Raw genomic sequence first — 23,290 nt, 5'->3', positions numbered from 1 at the left:
ATAGAACATCAACAATTCAACTGAGCTGAAAGAACTGAAGTTCTCAGTTTCCATACATAATATGTTCACAATTCAATCAGCCTGGAACATCTTGAGTCCTAAAGTTATCTAAGAAACCATGTTGCATTCTCTAGGCTATTCTGTGTGATTAACTTTAAACCAATATATATTACACTTCAGAGCATTCTATATAATACCCATGATACATCTCAACTAAACATTATTCTGTATAATAACTTTAGGATTCATCATATCTATATATTCTGCATAACAGTTACACATCATTCAGGTTGTACTTGACTTGAAGACATTCAAATAACTACTGCATTTCTTTACTGTACTCAAGTGACATTTCTGGCTTTAAAATGAATTTGAAAATAAACTGACATATTGATTTAGGTACAATGTGTGAATCAAACATTTTATTACAAATATGTAATAAAAAATGGGTCACTAATGGTAAGATAGTATACACTTGCAGGGGCTGCATATGATCCCCCCTTGTATGTTTAATAAAAAAGAGATAATTACCCATTTACTACCTCTACTTCTAAATTAAAAACTTTATTCAGTTCACATTATAACATTTTGAAACCATGTCTATATTATCAGTACTTACATAACATAGGCTTATGACTGAAACAACTGTTTTTTTTTTAGGTCAAACCACTGAACTTGTAATTTTATTTACATGTGTAAAGGCATTCTAAGAGGAATACCAAGAGATTTTAAGGATTTATTTCTCCTCACACTTAAAAAGACATAACACCATCATAACTCACAACTGTTCATTTTATTTTTGTTGTTTGTATATGTACAAAATGGCTGGTATGGGTAGAGAAAGCACTATGTAGAGGAGCGAACGTTTCGACCTTCTTCAGTCATCGTCAGGTTTGCTCCTCTGCATAGTGCTTTCTTTATGTTTTTTTGTCATCATGGATTATTATTGTTGTTTGTCCATTCATAATAATACATTATTTAGGACACTACTTTCCATAGGGAAAAAAATATATTTTAGATCTTCAGAAAGCCAACAATAGTGAAGAAATAATTTGGAATAAAAGACACCTGCAGTTGTTTTATATATTTCACTAATAATATTTACAAAACATAACCTATCATAAAATTATTTAAATCATTATAAGAGGAATTTTACAAACATATAACCATGTCAAACTTTCCTTCTTGAATGGTGGATTAGGAAGCGATAGTATTTCCTGATTGTAGTGATAAAACAATCCTCTTATTATTGGAACTTATAACTTTAATCAATACTGTTCTAAGACAAGTTTAAATTTGTGTAAATGGTTCAGAAGGAAATGTTTGTGTGATGTTTTTGTAGTTAAAAAATTCAAAATCAATAACAAAACTTTTCATTGAATTAAAGTTTTTTAACTACATTTCATTAAGTAGAAAAACTATGAATGCCTCATTTAGGTTATTTTAGCCACATTTCATAAAGTAGGTAAATGTGTGCTACAAATACGTGTGAACAAAACACGTATATGTAAAATCTTTTAACATGTAAGTACTGTGGTATAATTGTATTTACAAACAGTTTCTTGATATATATATATACATACACATACTGTAAATGTCATTAAAAACGTTCATGTCATGATAACTTTCCTTTCTTAAGACAAAGAACAGGGACTTTCTGACAATAGCTTTTTGGAAAAGAAGATAAACATTCAAGTCTGTAAAACTACTTGAAAATCTGAATGTTAATTGAAGGTCACTGAAAACTGATTAATAATCAAATCAAATACTGTTTTATAAGTTTACCAAGTCTTCAGTTACAGTAGTGGTTTGATGTGTGAGGTGTGGTGGGCTATACTCTGCCAATGAGCAGACAAGATGTGCAAACTGCAGCAGTCCTCATATTGCTTGATATCGTGGATGCCCTAAGTTCAAGTCTCTAGCCCAAAGTAAACCTATCCAAGCCACAACCAGAAACAGATCCAGACCCTGCACCTTAACAGTCTAACAGCCTCAACTACCAGATGTACCAGAAACAGACCATCTCCAGATAAGAACCCACTGAGGTATGTCAGTGCCACTAAATCCACATCTAAAACTCCATTCAAACTCTTTTATGTGAGAATCACAGCTTTTATCGCTGATGTTCTCATGAACATACTAGAAGACCAACTCACCGATAATTACTCATACTTAACAACTGAAGTCTGTTCTGCAGCCTCATACTATCTTGAGGAATGTCATCCCATCCTACTGATTAGAATCCTCAGTGATTGCAGAACCAGAAATGTAACCAAAATGTAAGTTATTTTTGTTTCTCATTTACTCCTGTTACCTGATGGTAATACTTTATAAATTAATATTCATGGTGGGGTAAGCTATAAATCATCTGATATACTTCAGTCAATTACTATTCATGGTGGGGTAAGCTATAAATCATCTGAAATACTTCAGTCAATTAATATTCATGGTGGGGTAAGCTATAAAACATCTGAAATACTTCAGTCAATTAATATTTGTAGTGGGGTAAGCTATAAAACATCTGAAATACTTCAGTCAATTAATATTTGTAGTGGGGTAAGCTATAAAACATCTGAAATACTTCAGTCAATTAATATTCGTGGTGGGGTAAGCTATAAAACATCTGAAATACTTCAGTCAATTAATATTCGTGGTGGGGTAAGCTATAAAACATCTGAAATACTTCAGTCAATTAATTAATGCTGATTCCATTAATATTAATGAAAGTGTACTTAAGGAACAAAGTAAGTTTAGTATTCTAACATATAAAATAGTTCATAAACTTTATAGACAGAGATAGCGAGTTATCTCAATGTTGTACCTTAGAGTTACATTCCCCCACGTTTCATTAACAGATAATAAGAAAATTGTAAAAATTCATCCTACTAAAGCTCAACCTGTAATAACTGCCAATATAAATCTAGAAATTTTGTCACCAAATGACAAACCACCCAACATTAACACATTTCAATGAATGTACAATCATTACTCCAACAACATTATCACTGGTGACCTCAACAATCAGCACACCGGTTTTAATTGCTGCATAACCAACACTTATGGCACATTACTGTGAATTTATTTGGACAACAACAACCTCGTAACACTAAACATCAACAACATGATACGTACACACCATAATGGCACTGAAGACATGCTGGGCCTAGCAGTAGACCCCATTCCTCTTGTCAGATACACCAGTAATTTAAAGTCCATGACAATATTGGTTGCAACTACTATCCAATATCCTTGTCCACTTTTCTTGATTGCAAAAATCTAACCCTGCATGAATCACTGATATACAAACATTCTCACACTGTCTGGTTACTTCCTAATGAATACATTTCCAAATGCTAACAATCAATTACACTTAGAGCTGCAAGCAAGAGTGACATAGATAATTATGCCAATGACATGACCAATGCCATAGCCAAGGCAATTAAAGAGACAATACCTAGTAAAACATACAACCCTGACCTCATTGCATGGAGATCACTCCCGAAATCCATCAATTAATTACCATTAGAAGATGTTTGAGATGATGTGTGACCTTGCCACTAAAAACTATAATTAATGGTATCAATAACTGTATGAAAAACTCGTTAAACTACAACAAGATGAAAACTGGAACAATCTTTGCAAAGCTATTGACAATTTCACCCTCGTCATGCCTCATTCTGACACAAGGTTAGATCCCTAACTGATATTCAATCCAATAGCAGCATACTCTCAATCACATACAGCAACAACACAACCACCACCGAAAACAAACAAGCTGAATCATTTGCTGAATGCTTGGAAAACATGTTTCTAACATTGAATCTTTTAACTTTAGGCTCAGATCACATTCACCACATCAACCACTTCCTAAATAGAAATACTGACATCTTTGCCCTATGGTTCCCAGTAGAAATGAACCAAACCTTTGATCTATAAACACGCCCAATATCAGTGACTGAAAATAAAATCAATTCAAAAGAAGATCAAATGGAAAGCACTGGGTAAAGATAGCATCAATAACATAGTTTTAAAGAACCTCTCACTCAAATCTAAGTCACCTAGTCACAATATTCAATTTTTCGTTTTTATCTGGATATTATCTACAGAAATCAGCTATCATCAGATTAATACCTAAGAAAGATAATGTCCATAGTAGCCCCAGTAACTATAACCCTATAAGTCTATTTAACACCTTAGGTAAATTATTGGACAAAAGTGATAACCAGTAGGATCAATTCATACTTGAACACTAATAAAATTTTGAGCAACAACCAAAATAAAGGCTGAAGAAGCAGGCAAACAACAGATCACTTAGTCCGGCTTACAAAGTCCATATACTAAGGCTTCAGTCATAAACAAAACATCATTACCTTTCTTGTTGTGCAAAAATCATTTGATTTAGTTTGGCATAAATGTCTTAAGTTTTAACACAAACACACTATTGGTCTACTAACCCATTTGGTTCACTGGACATCCAGCCTTATCACTGACCGTAAAGCTAAAGTTAAAATACAAGAAGCAGTTTCCAACCCCTTCAATTTAATAGCTGGAGTACCCAAAGGATCAGTACATAGCCCCTGTGCTTTACAATATTTTCATTAATGATAAACCATCCTCCTCAAAACAACTACATTCTAACTTCCCAACATGCCAAAGATACAGCTAAATGAAGTACTTCTAGCCACCCAAGTACCACTCTCTCTATAGACTCTAAGCAACACTTTACATTGTAACACAGTGGTGTAACTACTACTCAAGTGATAGTATTTTGTAAAAGGTGAATAAATTCAGGAAAAAATTCAATAACCTTTAACTACAATTAAACAATACAGCCATCAGTTTTACTATCATCACTAAATTTCTAGGCTTAACCTTTGGCACAAAACACTTTAATAATATCATCAGCAAAACCAATACAAGAATTAATTTTCTGAAATGTTTCAATGGAACCAACAAGGGATGTGCAGGTAGAATCATTTTAACAATCAACTGAGCATACATTAGATCTCTGTTCAAGTACGACAAAACTGCAACATGGCAGCTAACCAATCTTCAAGAATACAGAACCTCCAAAACAAACATGTCAAATTGCACTCTGACTACCTAATTACACACCAACAGTTTACCTTGAGGCATTACCTGAAATACCTCCTTTACATCACCAATTCATCAAAATTTTATCAAGATATTATAAATTTACCTCTAGAAGAAACTCACAAACTCAAGAAATCACACACATAGCTAAAACCCCTGCTTTATGGGCTAAATATATCTCTCCTTTTGATGAGATAAGCAATACCATGTAAGGAAAATCTTCCTTAATTATGTAGTGTACCTATTAACCGGTTTTTTTCATTTTCAACTTTGGGCATTGGATGGGTAGATTATTGGGCATCTATCCAGTGAAAGTGGTTTTCTCTGGGCACGCTGGTCATCCCCCACAAATAAATTCTTCGTCTTTGGATTTATAGACCCCCTGGACTCCATGGACCCGAAAGGGCCATTTCAAGCAACTGCTGTTTTAGTAATGGATTTTTTTGTTTCTTAGTTATTTATTATTATTATTAACAAACACACTGCTGTCTGCATCTCTCTGCTCAATCCACTCTCTTGACCCTCTGTGCCCAACCTGTCTTGACTGTTTTATACAACACTTCTTGACATTTTTAATGTAATTTTCCATTTCAAAGACTCCTCACACATCTGTCACACAAGTGTCACACTGTTGAGATATCAGCCTTTACGCCTTTAAGACTTAACCGTACTTCTGGAAGAAGGGCTGAAGAGAACGTTTCTGTATGGAGGCCAGAGCAATATAAAACTAAAATAAGATAAAATGAACTGAACACATGCAATATGTTGGTTAAATAATAACAGAAACATGAACACTGAATTCACCACTTTAATTTTACAGTATAACAAAATATACTTCTCTTATTAAACAAATGTTTTTCTTTACAGACAATAGTTAAATAAATGAAAAATACATGTTCAAATGTTAAGAAACAAGCCATGCATAAATGGTATTGTTTAACATATTCTTGAATGGGAACAGACAGGAGTGAAACTGTTAATTTCATATTTACTTGTTTGACATAATTATAAAAGCACTTTATGTGTGTGTCTTATAAATCAAAACAACAAATATATACATGATATGCTGGCCATAGTTTTTAGGTTGCAGATTATAAATACAAAAGGTTTGGTCCCTATATAAACCAAATATGGTAACTGTCTTGTGGTTGCACCACAACGTAACAAGCAACACTTCTACTTTTAGAACGGATCTAATTAAAGGTTACATTCACACACATAAAATACATTCTGATTTTTAAATCTGTAATAAAATAATAAATTACAAAATTGCCTTTGACCCTTGTACAATAAGTACAGTGTATTAAAAATACTACTGTATTTAAAGGATCATAACTGTAAACTGGGAATGAATTAGAGTTCAGAATACTGTAAAAAAATACATGTGATTATTAGTTCTATTTCTATAACTTTGTAAAATGATTAAATATGAAAAATACTGAAATATTTTGACTAGTTCAAAGTGAGTTTTGATAAAAATGTTCCTTTGGAACTCTTAAGTTCTTAATACAGAAAAAATTGGGCACCGTAAAGCACATGAACTATGTGAACTTACATTGTACACAACTGAATGACCCTGTCCCAATCTTTATATTTAGTTCAACCTTTTATATAATGCCCAGAATACTTCTTGATAGTCTAACATTTATAACTTTTCTCAATCTTCAGTTATCATAGTGATTACTATAAAACAGCACAAATCTTAGAACTGGCTTCATCTCTTTAACTTCACAGAAGTTCTTACAGCATATTATAATGTTCCTAAATTTTGGGCTACAGATAACAAACTGTTTTTTAAAGAAGCAAAACAGACAAAATGTATAATTTTCAAAATTAAAGAACAAGTGATGTATAAATGCCATACTGAAGACATTCCTCGCAGGGTACAGACAAAAGTAAAACTGTTAACAACTATTAATATACACTCAGTTGAGACTTTAATTACCACATAAGTATCTTTACTTACTTTTGTATAACATGAATAAAACTGGAATTATAATATTTTCATTTTGTCTGGGTCAAATTGGTGTATAATCATTATGTAACTGTCTTTAGCGTGAGTCATCATTGGATACCTAGATCTGTCACTTGAAGAAATACTGGAGTGGATAAAATGGATACCATTATGATATACAGCATTAACTACATATCCAGTAACTTGTTCAACAAAATAACAGTAGCTGAAAAACAGTTGAACAACAGAATCTGTGATTAACAGACTTAAAACTTCCATTCTGTGAAATCAGAAGTGATGAACACCAGTTAACAAACAATGAGTTAATTTTAAATCTGGTTTTAAAATGGATAACAGGATCACATACCTATGTTTGTAAACTACCATCTTAGTTTTCACTTTGTGAAGAAAACTAATACTGGTTGACATAAGTAATTTTTAGAATCTCTTGGACAAATCTTGAGAGTTTATTCTTTAATACCTTAATACCTCAGGACTATGAAAGATAGAACATTATTTTACTCTAACTTTCTTTGGATTTTACAGCATGAAATATCAACAAATAAAAATTTGGGAAGCCCATGTTTAAATCTATATTCACTGAAGAAAGAGTGAAAAGAAGAAGAGAGAAAATCCTACAGTAAAAGAAATTTGTGCGAACAGGCTGTAAACCAGCAAGAATGATAAGCCACACTCTTCACTACACACATGGACGGAGCACTGAACAATCACAGAAACAACAAAATGTGCACAAGCAACACTATGATAATAGACTTCACGCTGCTTGAAAAAATCTGTATTGCATAATTCGCATGATTTGGACAATATACACTGGACATTCTGGTCAACCTTGACAATGATACCAAGTAAAACCTCATTATAGTTTTACTTGTATCAAGTATCTAGCAATAACAGTTATGATGAATGGAAATCCTCTAGCAAAACTTTAACACAAGGTTTGTATACAAAATAGCATATATACCTGCTGTGGCAACTTAAATCAAATTCCAGATACACTAATGTCCAAAACAGGCATTATATTCATCATGCATATATTGGTTTATGAAGTTTCGTTCAGCATTTATTATAATACTATGTGATTAGAGGACAAATATTATGTTAGGCTTAGCTATCTGCCTCCCCATTTGTCTTGTTGTTCTTGTTTAACAGATGTTCATTGGATAACTGACTTTGGTCATCTCCAACGTGCAAAAGTTCACCAAGAGATTCATCACAGAAGCTGTTGTTTTGGCTCATGGTCAGTTCCAATAGGTTGGTCAAGGAATTGTCTTTGGACAGACTGTAAATTGGGCTACTTGGATTTTGTATGGCATCAGCAGAAGTCAATTTCTTGTTCAAACTTCCCAGATGAACAATCTAAACCAGAGTAAGTATCAAAGAGTTTTCAATAAAAGCTGTTATTTATAAACTCCATTTCAAGTACAGATAAATCTGTCACTATTTCTCAATGTTTGTACAATTTCAAATAAAAATGGACACATTTATCTCCATGTCAATTACAATAGTTTTTATTGTTTCAGTAAAATATAAATTTATAAAAGTATTAAAGAACCTATTAAAGCAGTCCAAAAATAACTATAATATTTTAATATTACAGTATGCAAACTTATTTCCAAAAATGTAAACAAAAATTTATGTTTTTGTTCTAATCTCAACACTGAACTTAATTGAGTCTTATTAAGTTCTCAAGACTCTTGTAAAAAATTAGTTTATGTCAGCTTCAGTTGTGACATAAAAGAAATCTTTGATGGCATGTTTATTCATATCGAATGCCTGCCTGAAAAAGAGTGAAATTGAGAAGGGGAAAAAAGTATTGCAAGTATCATGTAAAAATTCAAACAATAATAAAGCTAAACTTTAATATAACTGAGAATGGACTAAAGTATTAGTTTCAAGATATAATGCATTATGTGGTTCTGATGTCCAGTATACCTTGGGGAGGGGGGGATATATGTTACTTGGTTACAATTTGTAGTGATTCTGATATAAACTTACACTGGGTTTAACAATACCAGCTTTGTAAAATTACTATCAATTTTTAATTATTGTTACTAAAAAGGTTTATTCTTTTAATATATAAATAAGCAACAGTTTGTACACATTTTATATACATATATTCCAAAGTGTAGAAAGCTGAAATATACAAATCAAGGAAGCATTTGAAAATAAATCTTACATACTTTTAATAACAGCCTCACCTCTGATACCTGTTCATGTAAATCTTTACTGTCCTTACTGCTCACGTGACCTAATCGATGTCTTAACTGACCAGCTGCCATCATTTCTTGACTCTGTGGATATTGTAAAGAGATTTTACCAAATAATATGAAAATTCTTGTTCTTAAATTACATTCTGCTTGCTTGTTTGTTGAGCTTTAAGCAAAGCTCCTTGATGGTCATCTGTGGTAGCCATCTTCCTAATATTGAAGTGAGATTAGAAGAAAGGCAGTCAGTGAATACCATCCACTATCAACTCTTGGGCTACTCTTTAAAAATGAATTGTGGGATTGACCATCAAGCTATAGTCTCCTACAGCTGAAATTTTGAGCATATTTAGTGACAGGGTTCAATGGTGTGACCTATAGAATGAGGGTTGCTCACTTTAAGCCCTTAAATTAAACATTTACTATTGCAAGAGTAATTTGATGAAAAACTACACACCCAATATCTAAGTTTTTAACTCCTCTAATAAATGTAGTATTAAACACATCTACAAAACTATACTATTCAGTAATATTTTACTTGAAAAACTGACTTTCCACTAAAGAAAATAAACATTTTTATCGGTCATAAGGGTTTACATTGTGCAGTTGTTCTAACTTGTCTATTGTTTAAGGTTGTAACATTAAGCGTCATGTTTTCACTAACAGCAGCATTGCATACAATATCATAAGTTACCAATTAGAAATATGTGAAAACAATTAGATTGTTTTTAGTAGTCCTGACAAACCTGCTGGACATAGGAATTAAATGTAAATATAATGTTAATTTGTAAGTGAATTACATGTTTACAAATCATTTGAAAATTTTCACATATCAACAAAAATTATAAGCTAAGTATTTTCAAATTCTATCAGAACATTTTTACTTCATTAGACAATTTCTTGTAGAAATTAAATTATAGTCTTAATTTCACTTATTTTGTCTCATGAATATATTTTCCATTAGTCTAAAAAGACAAGAACATATAACAAAAACACAAAAGTCAACCTATCATCATTTTAGGACAGGAAGCTTCTACTAATAGTCACGTATATGACTTGCATTTTAGGACAGGGTGTTACTACTAATAGTCATGTGAACTACTTACAATTTTTCACTGAAAAGATAAGTGAAAGTACTAATATAATCAAATATATATCTTAAGGTATCTGTTTAAAATACAAAAGTTTAATGTTTTTCAATGATTTTTTTTATCTGCTTTTAGTTTTAAACTTACTTCTGGAAACAGATCATAAGATGAGTGTAGCAAGTGTTTGTTAGTTTGTGTTAAGTACAAAGCTAGAAGATGGTCAGTGCTGGCCCATCACAAGTGCTTGATGTTTTGTGTTAAGTTCACAGACATATTTCTGAGCTACTGGAGGAAGCTATAGAAAACTTGCAACTGCAATAGAATAAGTAAATCACTATTGTATAAACCTAAAAATTGCCACCAATGTTTTGGAAATAAGTATAAGTAATGACGTTTCAAAATAAGAATTTTTGCCAGACATACCCTGATCTCAAGAGATGAAAGATTTTGTCTCAGTTCAGCTATAACTTGAGTGAGTTTCTCCTCTTTTATTTTATCTAGCATTTGTTCTTCCTTTATCTGAAATATTTAAATTCAGTAAAGCAGTCACCAGTAATGTTTAAAACTAAAAACATTTTACAAAGTAATTACAGTAATGCCCGTGTATTAAATTTATAACTCAGAAGGGAAAGTTCTGCTTGAAAATCTTTTAAAAACTTCAAACAGTTTGGTAAAAATTGAACATAAAAGTTCATGATGACAAGAAACTCACTTGAAGTAAAAATGCATCTTAGGACGGCTGGTATGGGTGTTAACACTTTTATTAATAAAGCAGAAAACAACATTTCAACCTCATTAGGTCATCTTCAAGTTAACCACATATTTTGTTTCACTCACAAGCTTTTGTTATAGTATCACCAACTGTTTTCATGTATTTCTTCCCTATATATGTCAGTATCCAACCGATTGTTGAGTCAATCCATTATTAACATTTAAACTGGCTATAAGGATTGCTTCTCAGTCATTAATATTAATTTCTGCATTTCAAAATAATTTTCACTCAAAATAAGTTTATAAGAAAAGCTTGTGAGTGAAACAAAATATGTGGAAATAAAGAACTCTTGCTTTTAAATTTTAATGTGCTTTAAATCACCTATATCTGCACCAATGTGTAGATCATTCTAATTAACCTACATAATAACCCCTAATTATGTAGGTACTAAACCATATCTTGTTTTGCTCATTTCTGAGGTCACTGTGTGAAGTATGGTGATTAAAAGATGTGGTTTCAAAAATGAAGACAAATAGATAATTCTGGTCTTAAGAGTGACTTCATGGGAGTCTTAGTCAGGACGTGAAATGTGTTGGAGAGAGGGAGCAGAAGAGTGACTTGTGCTGAGAAAGTTTTGATTTCTAACACTATATCTTATTTCAACACAATCAACAGCTAAGAGTTGAACAGAATAGTTAGCTAAAGTAACACTACAACTTTGGAATAAAATAATGAAAAATAAAACTGTCTCATTAATTTCTATGAATACAAAGTTGAAATGGTTCACGTCACCGTTTACTTTTAAACTGATTTATCGGTCACAATTTTATATCAACCACAAAACACATTAGGTCCTTTGAAAAGACTAAATATACATTAACATTTCAATCTGAATGCTTCCTGATGTATATGTAGGTTAAATAAGTAGATCAGAGCCTAATTTTGAACTATGAAAGTAGCTTATGTAATTCAGTGGCTCAGCGTAAGCTGCATGTTCCCCGAATGATTTAAAAGTTATAATGCCATCCAGCCAGCAGCACCTACAAAGGTTCTATCTGGTTCTTTAAGCCAAATCACAGCACTGATTGTCATTTTTATAAGATGCCTAAAGCTCAAGCATTGCATCTTAAACTTTAGACCATTCAGCTCACAGAGAAACAAACTGTCCACTAAGCCACACCATGAGAAAACATATTTTAATTCACATGAAGTATTTATTTGTAGCTTCTTTGGTTTACACTAAATCAATGGTAATAAATGTAAGCATCACCATAAACCACAATTTGGGAACCACAGGACATGTTTACAAAACAGCAACGTACGTGTTAAAAATTCTTATATTTTAATACAAAAGAATATTAAGAAAAGATGAACAGTTATTAACAGTTAACATGATATTATCAAATAATATCAATATTCACAACAGTTTAATATCTTTTAACTAAAATTGTAGTTCATATACTCATCATATTAAGAACCACACAAAAGAGATGAACATTGTAACCTTCTTTAAACTTTTGTAGGACAAAAAGAATTTCTAGAATCAGTGGGAGCAAAAGGAAAACGAAGTGAACATTTTTCATACAAATAGTTAATGTATAACATAAATGTATTCGAACATAATAAAAACTTCTCATCTGGTATAGAGCTCTTAAACATGTTTTAAAGTTCATGAGTTCAAAAATACACTTAAATTATAGATAAATGGAGAATTAGTTTGAAAATTTGTCAAACTATTAACTATCTCTCCATAGGCATCTTCTGTGCATATTATGAGCTTTTTAGTGAGTTGCATTAATTAAAACCACTTTATTTTCCTGGTATATCAATAAGTATAACATAACAAATTAGCTAATAATATATATTTTATTGTTTTAAATTCTTTCAATATTTTAAAACCCTAAATTCCCCCCAGTGTGCAAGTTGTAACACTTTCTTTCTGGACATCTCCTCTTCAATATGGAAATGTGAAATTTAATGAACATTTCTTATCACATTGTTGCAATTGCTCAGGCACAGCATATTTTTCATAGTCTTTAACCTTATTCGGTTACAGAGCCACCAAATAGAAAATCAGGCCCCTCTTGCTACAACAACCTGTCACATTTTCTCTATCAGCAATTGCCAGTAGTGCTCTCTGACATTTAATATTATATTATTGATAACTATTAAAAAGTTAAGTGTCACCTACGGTCAACAGCAAAGAAGTAAGTACTTTATTTCTTGTAAATGTGTATGCATCTTTCATATTCTTACTAATATAACATGCTAACAAATTAATTCTAAGGTTAATAAATATTTCCTATTATAAAACAAAATGCAAATTGATATTACCTTGGAATCCAGACTTGCAAATTTTCTTTGTTCTTCTTTCAACTGGTTCTGCAGAGCTCTCTCTCTCTTGATTGTCTCTTCCATAGTTTTATGGAGTGTTTCAACTTCTTCCTCTTGATGTCTTATTTGGTTCAATATTACTTGGTTCTGTGCAATAAAATAATTATAAGCAATTTATATTTTAAAGAGAAAATATATATATTTGTATTTGTCATTAAAAATGAATCTATTCAAATACTTTGGGATGATATTTGTACAGTTTTTAACCTATAGTCAAATTAACTAAGAAATTTGAAGTTATTTATAGTTCACAGGCAGCTGGGAAATTAAATGCATGAAACTTAAAATATCTTAGAGTTCTGGAGTTTCAGCTTTAAACTATGGCATAATACAAACTGAACAATTATAAGTAAATAACAATACCTTAACACTAGAAAATTCAGTATTTGCTTTAGAGTACCACAAAATAAAGAACAGTAAATAACAAAGTTTTCAGAACTTTCACTGACAGTCCTATAATGGAGGTGGTCTTTAGAAAATTCTACCTCAAGTAATTGAATGTTTAAAATTATTCAAACTAATCTTTTAATACTATAAATATAATAACAGACATACTGTTGGTGAGAGAATCCCTTGTAGTCGATATGAGAAAAGCCTATAAGCTGGATAGTCACACACACAATGCTTAAAGTATAGATTAAACTGGACTCTCTTGAACTTAGACTTAGAAATTAAACAATTTTTGGAACATTATTTACCAATACTTGCTCAGTTTTTATCTTGGTCTTTATAAAGTGGTTGGTAGTTAAAAGAAATACGTAAAAGCACTAACAGCACAATATTCATGTTTCTTTTTATCTTATTTTAAGACATAAAAATCTTTAAAGATTAACGACTAAATGTGAAAGTGCTTCAAGCATTGATTGACGGGACAACAATTCACCTGAGCTTCTAGTTCTATTACTTTCTGATGAAGTTCCTTCAGCTCTGCTACGGCATCGGCTTCTCGTATTCTAGCCGAGATAAGCTCTTCTTGAAGTTCTACAACCAGTGTTTTGTCCCATTTCTTAGAAAGCTCAGGTGAACCTGCTTTAGATTCATTTAGATGTTGCTAGAGTTGTAAAAGAAAAGACAAAACTAAACTGCCAACTTTCCTGTAATACAGATAAGCACTGTTAAAATTACTTGGTTACCACACAAAGTTTTTAATATTAAAGCTTAACTTTAAATATGAAAATATTTTGAAATCTAGTACTTTTATAACTACATCACTCCTCAAAAGTTTGGCAAAAATTACATATGTATAATTATAGGAATTGCTAAGATGATATCTAAAGTCATAGCCTTTACTTAACCTTGTTTTACTGAATATATACCAGAAAGTTAAACCCACATGCCATGCCCTCCTATCTCAGCCTATCTTTTCAAAACTGTTAGTAATTCTCTTCTATATATTCTATTGGTTTATTTATAACCAACAGAAAGAGAAGATTTTAATCTACTCTATTCCTTATAAGGACAACTCATTCTAACTGAAATTATTTAGCCAATACATTCATTTTTTGCTGCAAACATCACCTGGACTAATTAACAGGATTATTATAATTCACTTACAGTTTGGTTAGAAAAGCAATTAAAGAATAATAGTTTTTAGGACATTGTTTTTTTTATTAAATGTGGTTTATTATTGCATATGGAAAAAAAAAAAGTGTTACCACCAAACCTACCACACAGTACATTTAAATTTTAGAAAATAGATAAAAATTACAAAAGTGCAACCACCAAACTTGCTATATAGTACAATTAAATTTTGTTGAGACTTAAAAACTTGAAATACACACGTACCAAATTTCTTGTTTATTATGTATATATTTTGTTATAAAAATAAATAAAATGTAAAAACCAGAAACTTACTAAGTGAAACTACCCAGCTGTGATAAATTATTTATTTTTGCATATACTTTTAAATGCAGCTGTAAAGCAGTAAATATAAATGACTACGAGATTTGAAAATTAATTAGTTTTGGATATAAGTGTATTTGTTAAACAGTGTGTACTTGTCTGTTACAATATGTAATATTGCCATGAAGAAGGAAAGGATAATTAAACTTATTTTATATTTCTCAACTTTAAATTTTATCCTACATTACTTGTTCTGAAACAGTTAATGTTACATTAATAAAAATAAAATAAACAAAATATAATTATTTTTTCTGGAAAAAAATCTTTTATACTCATTTCAGAGATTTTAGATATTAAAAAATATAAAATGAATATTTTTTATTCTTAATGTGAAAATATTCTGTACTGAAACTTACTCAGTGAAGTGCTATAAATTCAGATGTGTGTCTTGAGTACACGTTTTATTAAAAATATTTTTTGTGAATAAAAAAATGTGATGTTTGCTATAGTCTTACCAAATTTCCTGAAGAGATATTTAGTAAACCCACAGTTATAATACTCATAGTTTCATGTTTAATATAAATGACTTAGCTCACATATGGTGAGTTGGACAAAGACAAAAAAACAAGAGAAATATACTTCTTATGTGCCTGTACCTCTCCTACATAAAACCTAACTTTACAAATGAAAATGTTATGTAATGTAAAATTTATTTACAACATTAAAAATTATGTTAATAATTAATTCAGAAAGAACTTTTCAAAGTAGGAAAATACTTTACGAAATCAGAAGATAACAGGTTGACAATAGAATCAAGAAAGAATATCTGTGCGAGTGTTGATAGTCCATACATGAACTAAAATACAAAAAAATGTCAAAAAGTAAACCAAAAATGTCTGTGCTTTCTACGAGAGTTAGTTATAAATTCCAATTATAAATTTGCATTACTGTTATTACTGATTTTTGCAAGTTTTACAACAGTTTAACAAAAATGGATACTACTAGAGAAAACTACATTTACCAGCCATATTGTTTGTAAATCAGACACTGTTTGTCGAAGTTCTTTCATAGACAAGTTTGCTTCTGCCTCTCTCAGTTTAACAGAAACCAGTTCTTCTTGCAGCTGAGCTAGTGTCTTATCAGGTTTAGTTTCTTGTAGTTGCTTGTTGGCCTAAAGGAGTTAAAAAGAAGAAGAAAGAACAGATCTAATTAATTGTACTACCTTTAGATTTACTGGTATAATAGACAAAACAAAAACAGTAAAGGGATTTACAATGATTCTTTTATTCTTAGGAACATAGTTTTCAGCTTAGTTTGAAATAAAGTATATACATTAATTCAATAATCTTTTTATAAATTAATAATGAGAATAAATTAAACTTCTCACATCTTCCAGCTCTTGTATTTGTCCTCTTAAATCTTGCATAATATCATCTTTCTCTGCTTCTCTAAGCTTGACCACTACTAGTTCTTCCTGCAATGACTGTATCAAGTTGTCACCAGACTTTTCAATAGATGGAGGTTGTGATCCTGCCTATTGCCAATTGATGGCAGACAGGTGAATTTTACTCATGAGATAAATGAATAAAAATATAAATATTGGCAAATGAAAAAATTATATCAAATACCGTAAAAACAATTCTATCAATAAAAATATACATTATTATTTTGTCGATTAATCAGGCAAAATCTATACAAGAGAAATCATGTACACACAAATTATATTATGCATGGATGTAGCTACCCTCTTTGTACACATACTGAAAAATCATATATCAGCATATTATTAAGCCCTTGTAAGTACTATTGACAAAAAAGTTTGGGATTTATTACCTCACTAAGGGCTTGGACTTGCTGATATGCCAAATCCAATTCTTGTTTAACCATTTGTTCTTTATCTCTAAGATCTGCTAACTCTTGTTTGATGGCAAAATTATCTTCAAGTTCTTGAGCCCGAGTAACCTGACCTCGGATAAGCCGGTCAGCTAAGGATGAGCTTTCCTGAAAAAAAAAAAAGGCATTGTTCTATTCATTTGTATAATCAAAGCATAAGACATATATTTAAGAAGTAAGTTAACATAGTGTATTACATAACCAAATATACCTTTATATTAAAAGTTCTGGCTGGAGTTTATTAGGATATGCAACCAATTAATATATATTCAACTTTTTTTTTTTTTTTTTTTTACTTTTTTCTTTTCTACTTAATGCACTGCCTAGCAGAAATGAAATGACTGTACGAGACATAATGTATAAAGGTTTCACAGTTAAAGATTTGTAAGGCTTAACAAAATATTCCAAAATTACATTATATTCCACAGTTGCTGAAACAGAGATTAAGAGCTGGGAGCATTACGTAAAAATGCAGACTGTGATAGTTTCATTCAGATACTTCCATCATGAAATCAACAAATTTAGAAATGAAAATTAGAACGAATGATATATATAAAGTTAGGATAATCAACAGAGCTTTAGAAAATTTAGTTGCAAGTAATCCTATATTCAAAGTTCCAGTTAAAAAGGCCAATATTTGTTTGTGTAAAGACACAATCATTTAACATTTACTCTGTTAGCAAAAAATATGAAGTGGATCTATGATGCTGTATATTGATGATATAATGAAGAGAAAGTAGTACAAAAAAAACCTCCTAGTTTATTGAACTCAATTGACTAAAGTTAATTGTTACAGATAACAGTACAGAACATATAGATCTGATGAAGATAAGTTACTCGAAAAAAGATGAGAAAGCTAGAAGTACAACGGTGAAAAACTGATAGCTCAAAAAACGCATTCATGATTTAATTTAAAATTAATGACCGAAACTGATAGAGTAATGTTGGTAACAAAAAGGAAACTAATTAACACCAACCTGAGAAATGCACAGTTAGATGTTGACAATCTTTGTCATTACTCAAACTTTTGTTCCAAAATTAATTTACCACACCTAAGACTAAAATTACGTATAGATATAACATGTAAAACAATACAACATTACTCTTTTGTAACCTTTCTTAAAAACTTTCGTGTTGATGTCTTGCGATAAAGATCATGACCACTACTTTACGTGTGTGTTTTAAAAGACCTATCATACAATGTCAGTTGCACTCATCAGTTCAAACAGCTCACCTGTTCCAAGTTTTCTATTCTTTGTTTCAGTAGTCTATTCTCAGTACGCAACCTCTATCCATAAAAGAAAAGAAACAACTGTAAAATTACATGGAAAATAAGAGTTATGCCATAAATTATAAAGTGAACCAACCTTTTCTGTTTCAAAAGAGCCAGGTAGATGTATGTTATCAGTATGAAGTGGTTTTCATACAAACTTGTATTGATAACAAAGTTCCAAACCAAACTACTCTACAAACCATTTCCTTGTTTTAAAAACAAGTTTTTTTACAATTAATTTTTTTCACCTTTATTGCTGTATAATCTCAAGTTTACAAAACATACACACAAAACATTTTTGCATGCCTGAAGTAAAAAATTCATATTCCGAAGTACATAACAAAGACTACTATAACAGAAGGTTACAAATCTAATGGATGACCTTAAATTAAAAACAAAGCAAAACATTTTTATGATATGCTCACTTTTTATATGGAATACAAGTTCGTTTATAAAAATGGGAACAAAATAACATGTATACTTACTGTTACTTCCTACCTCGACTAGTGATTTAAATGCTAGCCACTTATATTAAAGGTTTTAACATGCATTCACTATGGTTATCATAAAAAACTGTTATTTCTTTACATTAACTGTCTATATTCACTCACCTGATGCTTACAAGTTATAACTTACTGAGAACGTGTTTCCAATAGGTACACTTACTTTACTTACTTTCTCTCACAAGATGTTATTCTCAATCAATGCTGCCCTATATATCTGAACCTTTTCTTTAAGCATGCCTCAACTCTTCCACTACCCCCCTTTTTTGTTGAAGATTCCAACATGTGTCGCCTTCTAACCAACAGGGGGAATGACTCAAAGAAAGAAGGGTGAAAATGCGGTATAGAGTCTAGAGGAACATCACCACCCAAGACAGTGCAATTGGTGGCCATGAAACTTAACTTTGAAAAACAGATCATACCAAGTTATTCACTCTAGGCATGACAGCAATCCCATTCTGCTTTACTCATATGGTGGTACAGTCTGGGATGAGTATGTTTTTGAAGCATGAACCTACAAGCGTGACATTGTGGAACACCCTATGTGGTGAGCACGTTTCGCCATGGAAGATAAAGTGTGAGTCATCAAGGAATACCTATTCAGGCATCTCTCACCAAAGAGTGGGATCAAAATAATGATAAATGAAGAAAATATCCCTGTGAAGAAAAGTATGAATGAAAACATACCAGTCAGAGTCACACCAAGGTCTGCAGAATGCAACAGATGGTAGGCAAATTCATGATGAAGAGGAGTCTGCAATATGATGGAGATGTTTGTTTTTTGAATTTTGTGCAAAGCTACATGAGGGCTATCTGTGCTAGCCATCCCTAATTTAGCAGTGTAAAACTAGAGGGGAAGCAGCTAGTCATCACTACCCACTGCCAACTTGGGCTACTCTTTTACCAACAAATAATGGGATTGACTCTAACATTATAATGCCCCCATGGCTGAAAGGGTGAGCACATTTGGTGCAACAGGGATTCGAACTCATGGCCCTCAGATTATGAATGCCTTAACCCACCTAGCCATGCTGGGCCATAGAGGGAGATGAATGTACTGGGTGTGGTTGACATGTCTGACTGCAGAATCTCCTCCAGTGGATTATGAAAACAAGAATCAAGAGAAAAAATGAGGTGCCAGATCTGTTGGGAGGACTCCAAGAACAAATTTCAGAAGGTAGGGAGGAACAGTCCATTCAAACCAAAAGACAGACTCAAGTGGTAAAGGTAGAAGGTGAAAGATCACAAAGGAAGGAGGATTACCAGGTAATAAAGTCAGTAACATCTTTCCCAGTATGGGCAATATAACAAAGATGAGCCTTGATTGGGCACAGAAGATTCTCTGGATATGGTAAAGGTGCATATTGGAAGGAGGAGAAATAAGAGAAAAGTATATCTAGAATAATTAGTTAACCATTGCGAGAACAATCAATGCTTAAAAAACCTAGCAACCAAACATCTGATGCATGACAACTAAAATACAGTCCAGTGTATAGAATGTACAGAATACAACTGATGCATGACAGCTAAAGTACCATACAATATATATTTGATACAAGACAGCTAAAATATCTGTAAACTACAAAATAGCATTAGCAGTTGCACAAATATAAAAACTTATTTTTAACACTGTACAATAGCTGTTCCATGATAATATTTTAAAAGTAAAAGTACAAGTCACACATCGTAGTTATCTACTATTAACTTAACTTTCTGAAATATCACCTGCCGACATTTTCTGAATGCCTCACCTTCATTTCGATCAGTTCATCATGTTCTTTGACCTTTAATGTTGTATAATCTTTCTCAAGTCTAGAAGATGTCAGACAACAAAATACATTAAAAAAACATCTTATTTTGTAAAATGATCAGAATATTTCAAAACTACTTCCAAATATAACAAATATTCCTTCTGGCAGGATTTATAATCAAGGGATTCTAACAAAATTGTAACAACACATTTGATAAAAGGAAAGTTTAAAACTAACTTGATGAACCTAAAACTTTTATAAAAGTGGAAAATGCAGGCACTATTTGAAACTTTTTTTAAATCTATCATTTTAAATTTTTAAGATTAATCAATGCACTAATTACCAGAAATTAAGACAATAATCATAAATTATTACTATTTAATTTCTAGAATTTAAAATTGTTTTTTAATATTACCTCATAATGCTGTTGTCTCTTATTTCCTACAACTTCTGTATACTATTCAGTTTTAATAGTGTACCAAAGTAACAAAAAATAGTTGTTCCAAATTTTCTTTATCTCTAAATGCAAAACAAAAGTATCAATTTTACATACCCACTGTTTTTATTCAGCATGCAAAATATTTTTAACATCATTTTCAGAGAAGTTTATTTTAGTGTATGAAAAGCAACTTGAATGCTCAAAAAGCTCCTACTTTCTTTGCTATAAATATGTATCCCAAGTTAAATTGAAATTCTCACTAAGTTAAACAATTATAGGAAAAAATGAACACAATTTTTTGAAAAACTTTCTGCACCTCATGGTACAAGAGATAATATAATATCCCTTCTTTTTTTTTTCTACATATTTTTAGTAGTTGTAATGCAACCAATGTAATTTGGAAATAACACAGAATATTATATTGCAATCACATTTTAGACTAGGGATAAAAGTAACCAACTGGTTTCACAGCTGTTACATTTAATCCAATCCCTGTCTATTTCTAAAGAGCAACATTTATTTTTTTAGTTTGCTTAAATGTGATTTGAAGCTTGTGCCCATGCACATGGAAGGATCTGTCAATATATTTAAAAAATCATCTTGCCATCCAGTACCTCATGACAATATGTCATGTCAGCATTTTAGTACTTCCAGACTTGCCAACATTAAATTTTTAAAAAATAATGGTAATTCCAACTGGGACATGGGAAAAATAGAAAATATATATAAAGTAAAAATAGTGTTGTTATTAATTGTGTTTTATTTAATAAAAAACTGTACATGGTGACAATTAAAACTCTTTGAGGAAGACACAATACCACTGTTTAAGTAGTCATACTTAAACATAAACTTTTCTTTTGCTTGTTAGAGTCACATTGTACCATAACTGAAAACTGTACTCTTGATGTAACACTTATGCACGTTTTAATAAACTATTTCAAGATTTGGATACAAAGTGAAAAAATGGTGAATTATTTCTGGAAAAGTATTAGCAAAAAACAAGGTTGGGTAAAAACTTCCAGAACTGTGTATAAAATTGTAAAATAAAACAACAATTCACAATGAAAATGGAATAATTACATCTAAATAACAAGAACTGGCAAGTCTACAGTTGTAGCAGTTCAAAGGGCAGTACATGACCTGAGACAATTTGATTAAAATTCAGGAAACATTCTTCATAAATGGTCTAATTTGTAAGATACTTATGTTTTTGACAATTTGATTCATAATTTACAAAATGATATAAAACCTCTTTTATGCAAGTCACCAGAAAGTGTATTAAAAACTATAGTATTTACAATCTAGTGACAAGCCACACATGGTAAAACTCTTTCCTGCTGATTTGTTAAGTTACTTAAACCAACTGATGACTGACCGAAGGTTAGAATTATAATTACAAGTGTACTAACTTTTTCATTTTCTTGCTGTTATATTTGACCTGAAGTGCCATGGTTACTAAATAGTCTGGGTCTGTTTCACACTTAGATGGCATTTCTTTCTGAAAGTACTTGAAGGAAAACAAGAAACTAAATAAATAATCACAAGTTTTAAAAGGCAATTTTTTAATGTTGGTAAACAAATGTGTCTTTTTTTTTCCATATGTTGTGATTTATTTATTTATGTACCTTCTGTTTTTCTTGTTGTAAAACTACCATATTGGGCTCTCTGTAAATTTAAGTCAACTAATGTCCCTCATACAAAAATAATGCATTTTTAAATGAGAGTTGTTGAACACTTAAAGAAGAGAATGTTTGTAATGTTAGGATAATGTTTTAAAAAAAATGTTCTACAGCCAATCACAATCAATAACTCGGTTTAGTTGTCTTAATGCTTAGTATACATAAAGTACTAATTTTAAGAATGTAATCTCAGAGCATCACTTCAATTATATATTCCCAATATCTATACTCCATTGCAGGTTGTCAAAGAAATCGCCGAGGTAATGTAACTCATTTAACTGTGGAAATAGCATTATGTAAATTGCTACTATGTTTATATCTAATGTGCAGCCTTTTACCAGTTTATTTAATACAAACATTACTTAAAAGTAACTTTAAAATATTATAAGTCTATAAATAAAACCTGAATTTTTTTTGTTATGACTTTTCACTTGCATTTCTGG

The 23,290-nt window shown here is 31.1% G+C and overlaps 1 protein-coding gene across 2 annotated transcripts in view; it reads right to left on the bottom strand.

Annotated features, from left to right (window-relative positions):
• Positions 1–5,886: 5,886 nt before the first annotated feature.
• The window catches only part of LOC143245348 (ecotropic viral integration site 5 ortholog-like), a 38,286-nt gene continuing 20,882 nt past the window's right edge, over positions 5,887–23,290 (bottom strand). For both annotated transcript variants that reach the window (XM_076491590.1, XM_076491591.1), the window contains 11 exons: positions 22,578–22,675; positions 20,730–20,790; positions 18,437–18,490; positions 17,143–17,310; positions 16,697–16,843; positions 16,331–16,480; positions 14,351–14,518; positions 13,408–13,554; positions 10,785–10,880; positions 9,268–9,360; positions 5,887–8,425 (listed from right to left, as the gene is read on the bottom strand). In XM_076491590.1, the coding sequence (XP_076347705.1) occupies positions 8,174–8,425; positions 9,268–9,360; positions 10,785–10,880; positions 13,408–13,554; positions 14,351–14,518; positions 16,331–16,480; positions 16,697–16,843; positions 17,143–17,310; positions 18,437–18,490; positions 20,730–20,790; positions 22,578–22,675 (1,434 nt within the window). In that variant the 3' untranslated portion in view covers positions 5,887–8,173. The remainder of the gene's footprint in view (positions 8,426–9,267; positions 9,361–10,784; positions 10,881–13,407; positions 13,555–14,350; positions 14,519–16,330; positions 16,481–16,696; positions 16,844–17,142; positions 17,311–18,436; positions 18,491–20,729; positions 20,791–22,577; positions 22,676–23,290) is intronic.

This window comes from Tachypleus tridentatus, chromosome 2 (assembly GCF_004210375.1).
Source record: "Tachypleus tridentatus isolate NWPU-2018 chromosome 2, ASM421037v1, whole genome shotgun sequence".
Classification (NCBI taxonomy): Eukaryota; Metazoa; Arthropoda; class Merostomata; order Xiphosura; family Limulidae; genus Tachypleus; species Tachypleus tridentatus.
The sequence above is the reverse complement of the archived record's forward strand: the minus strand, read 5'-3'. Positions and strand labels throughout refer to the sequence as shown.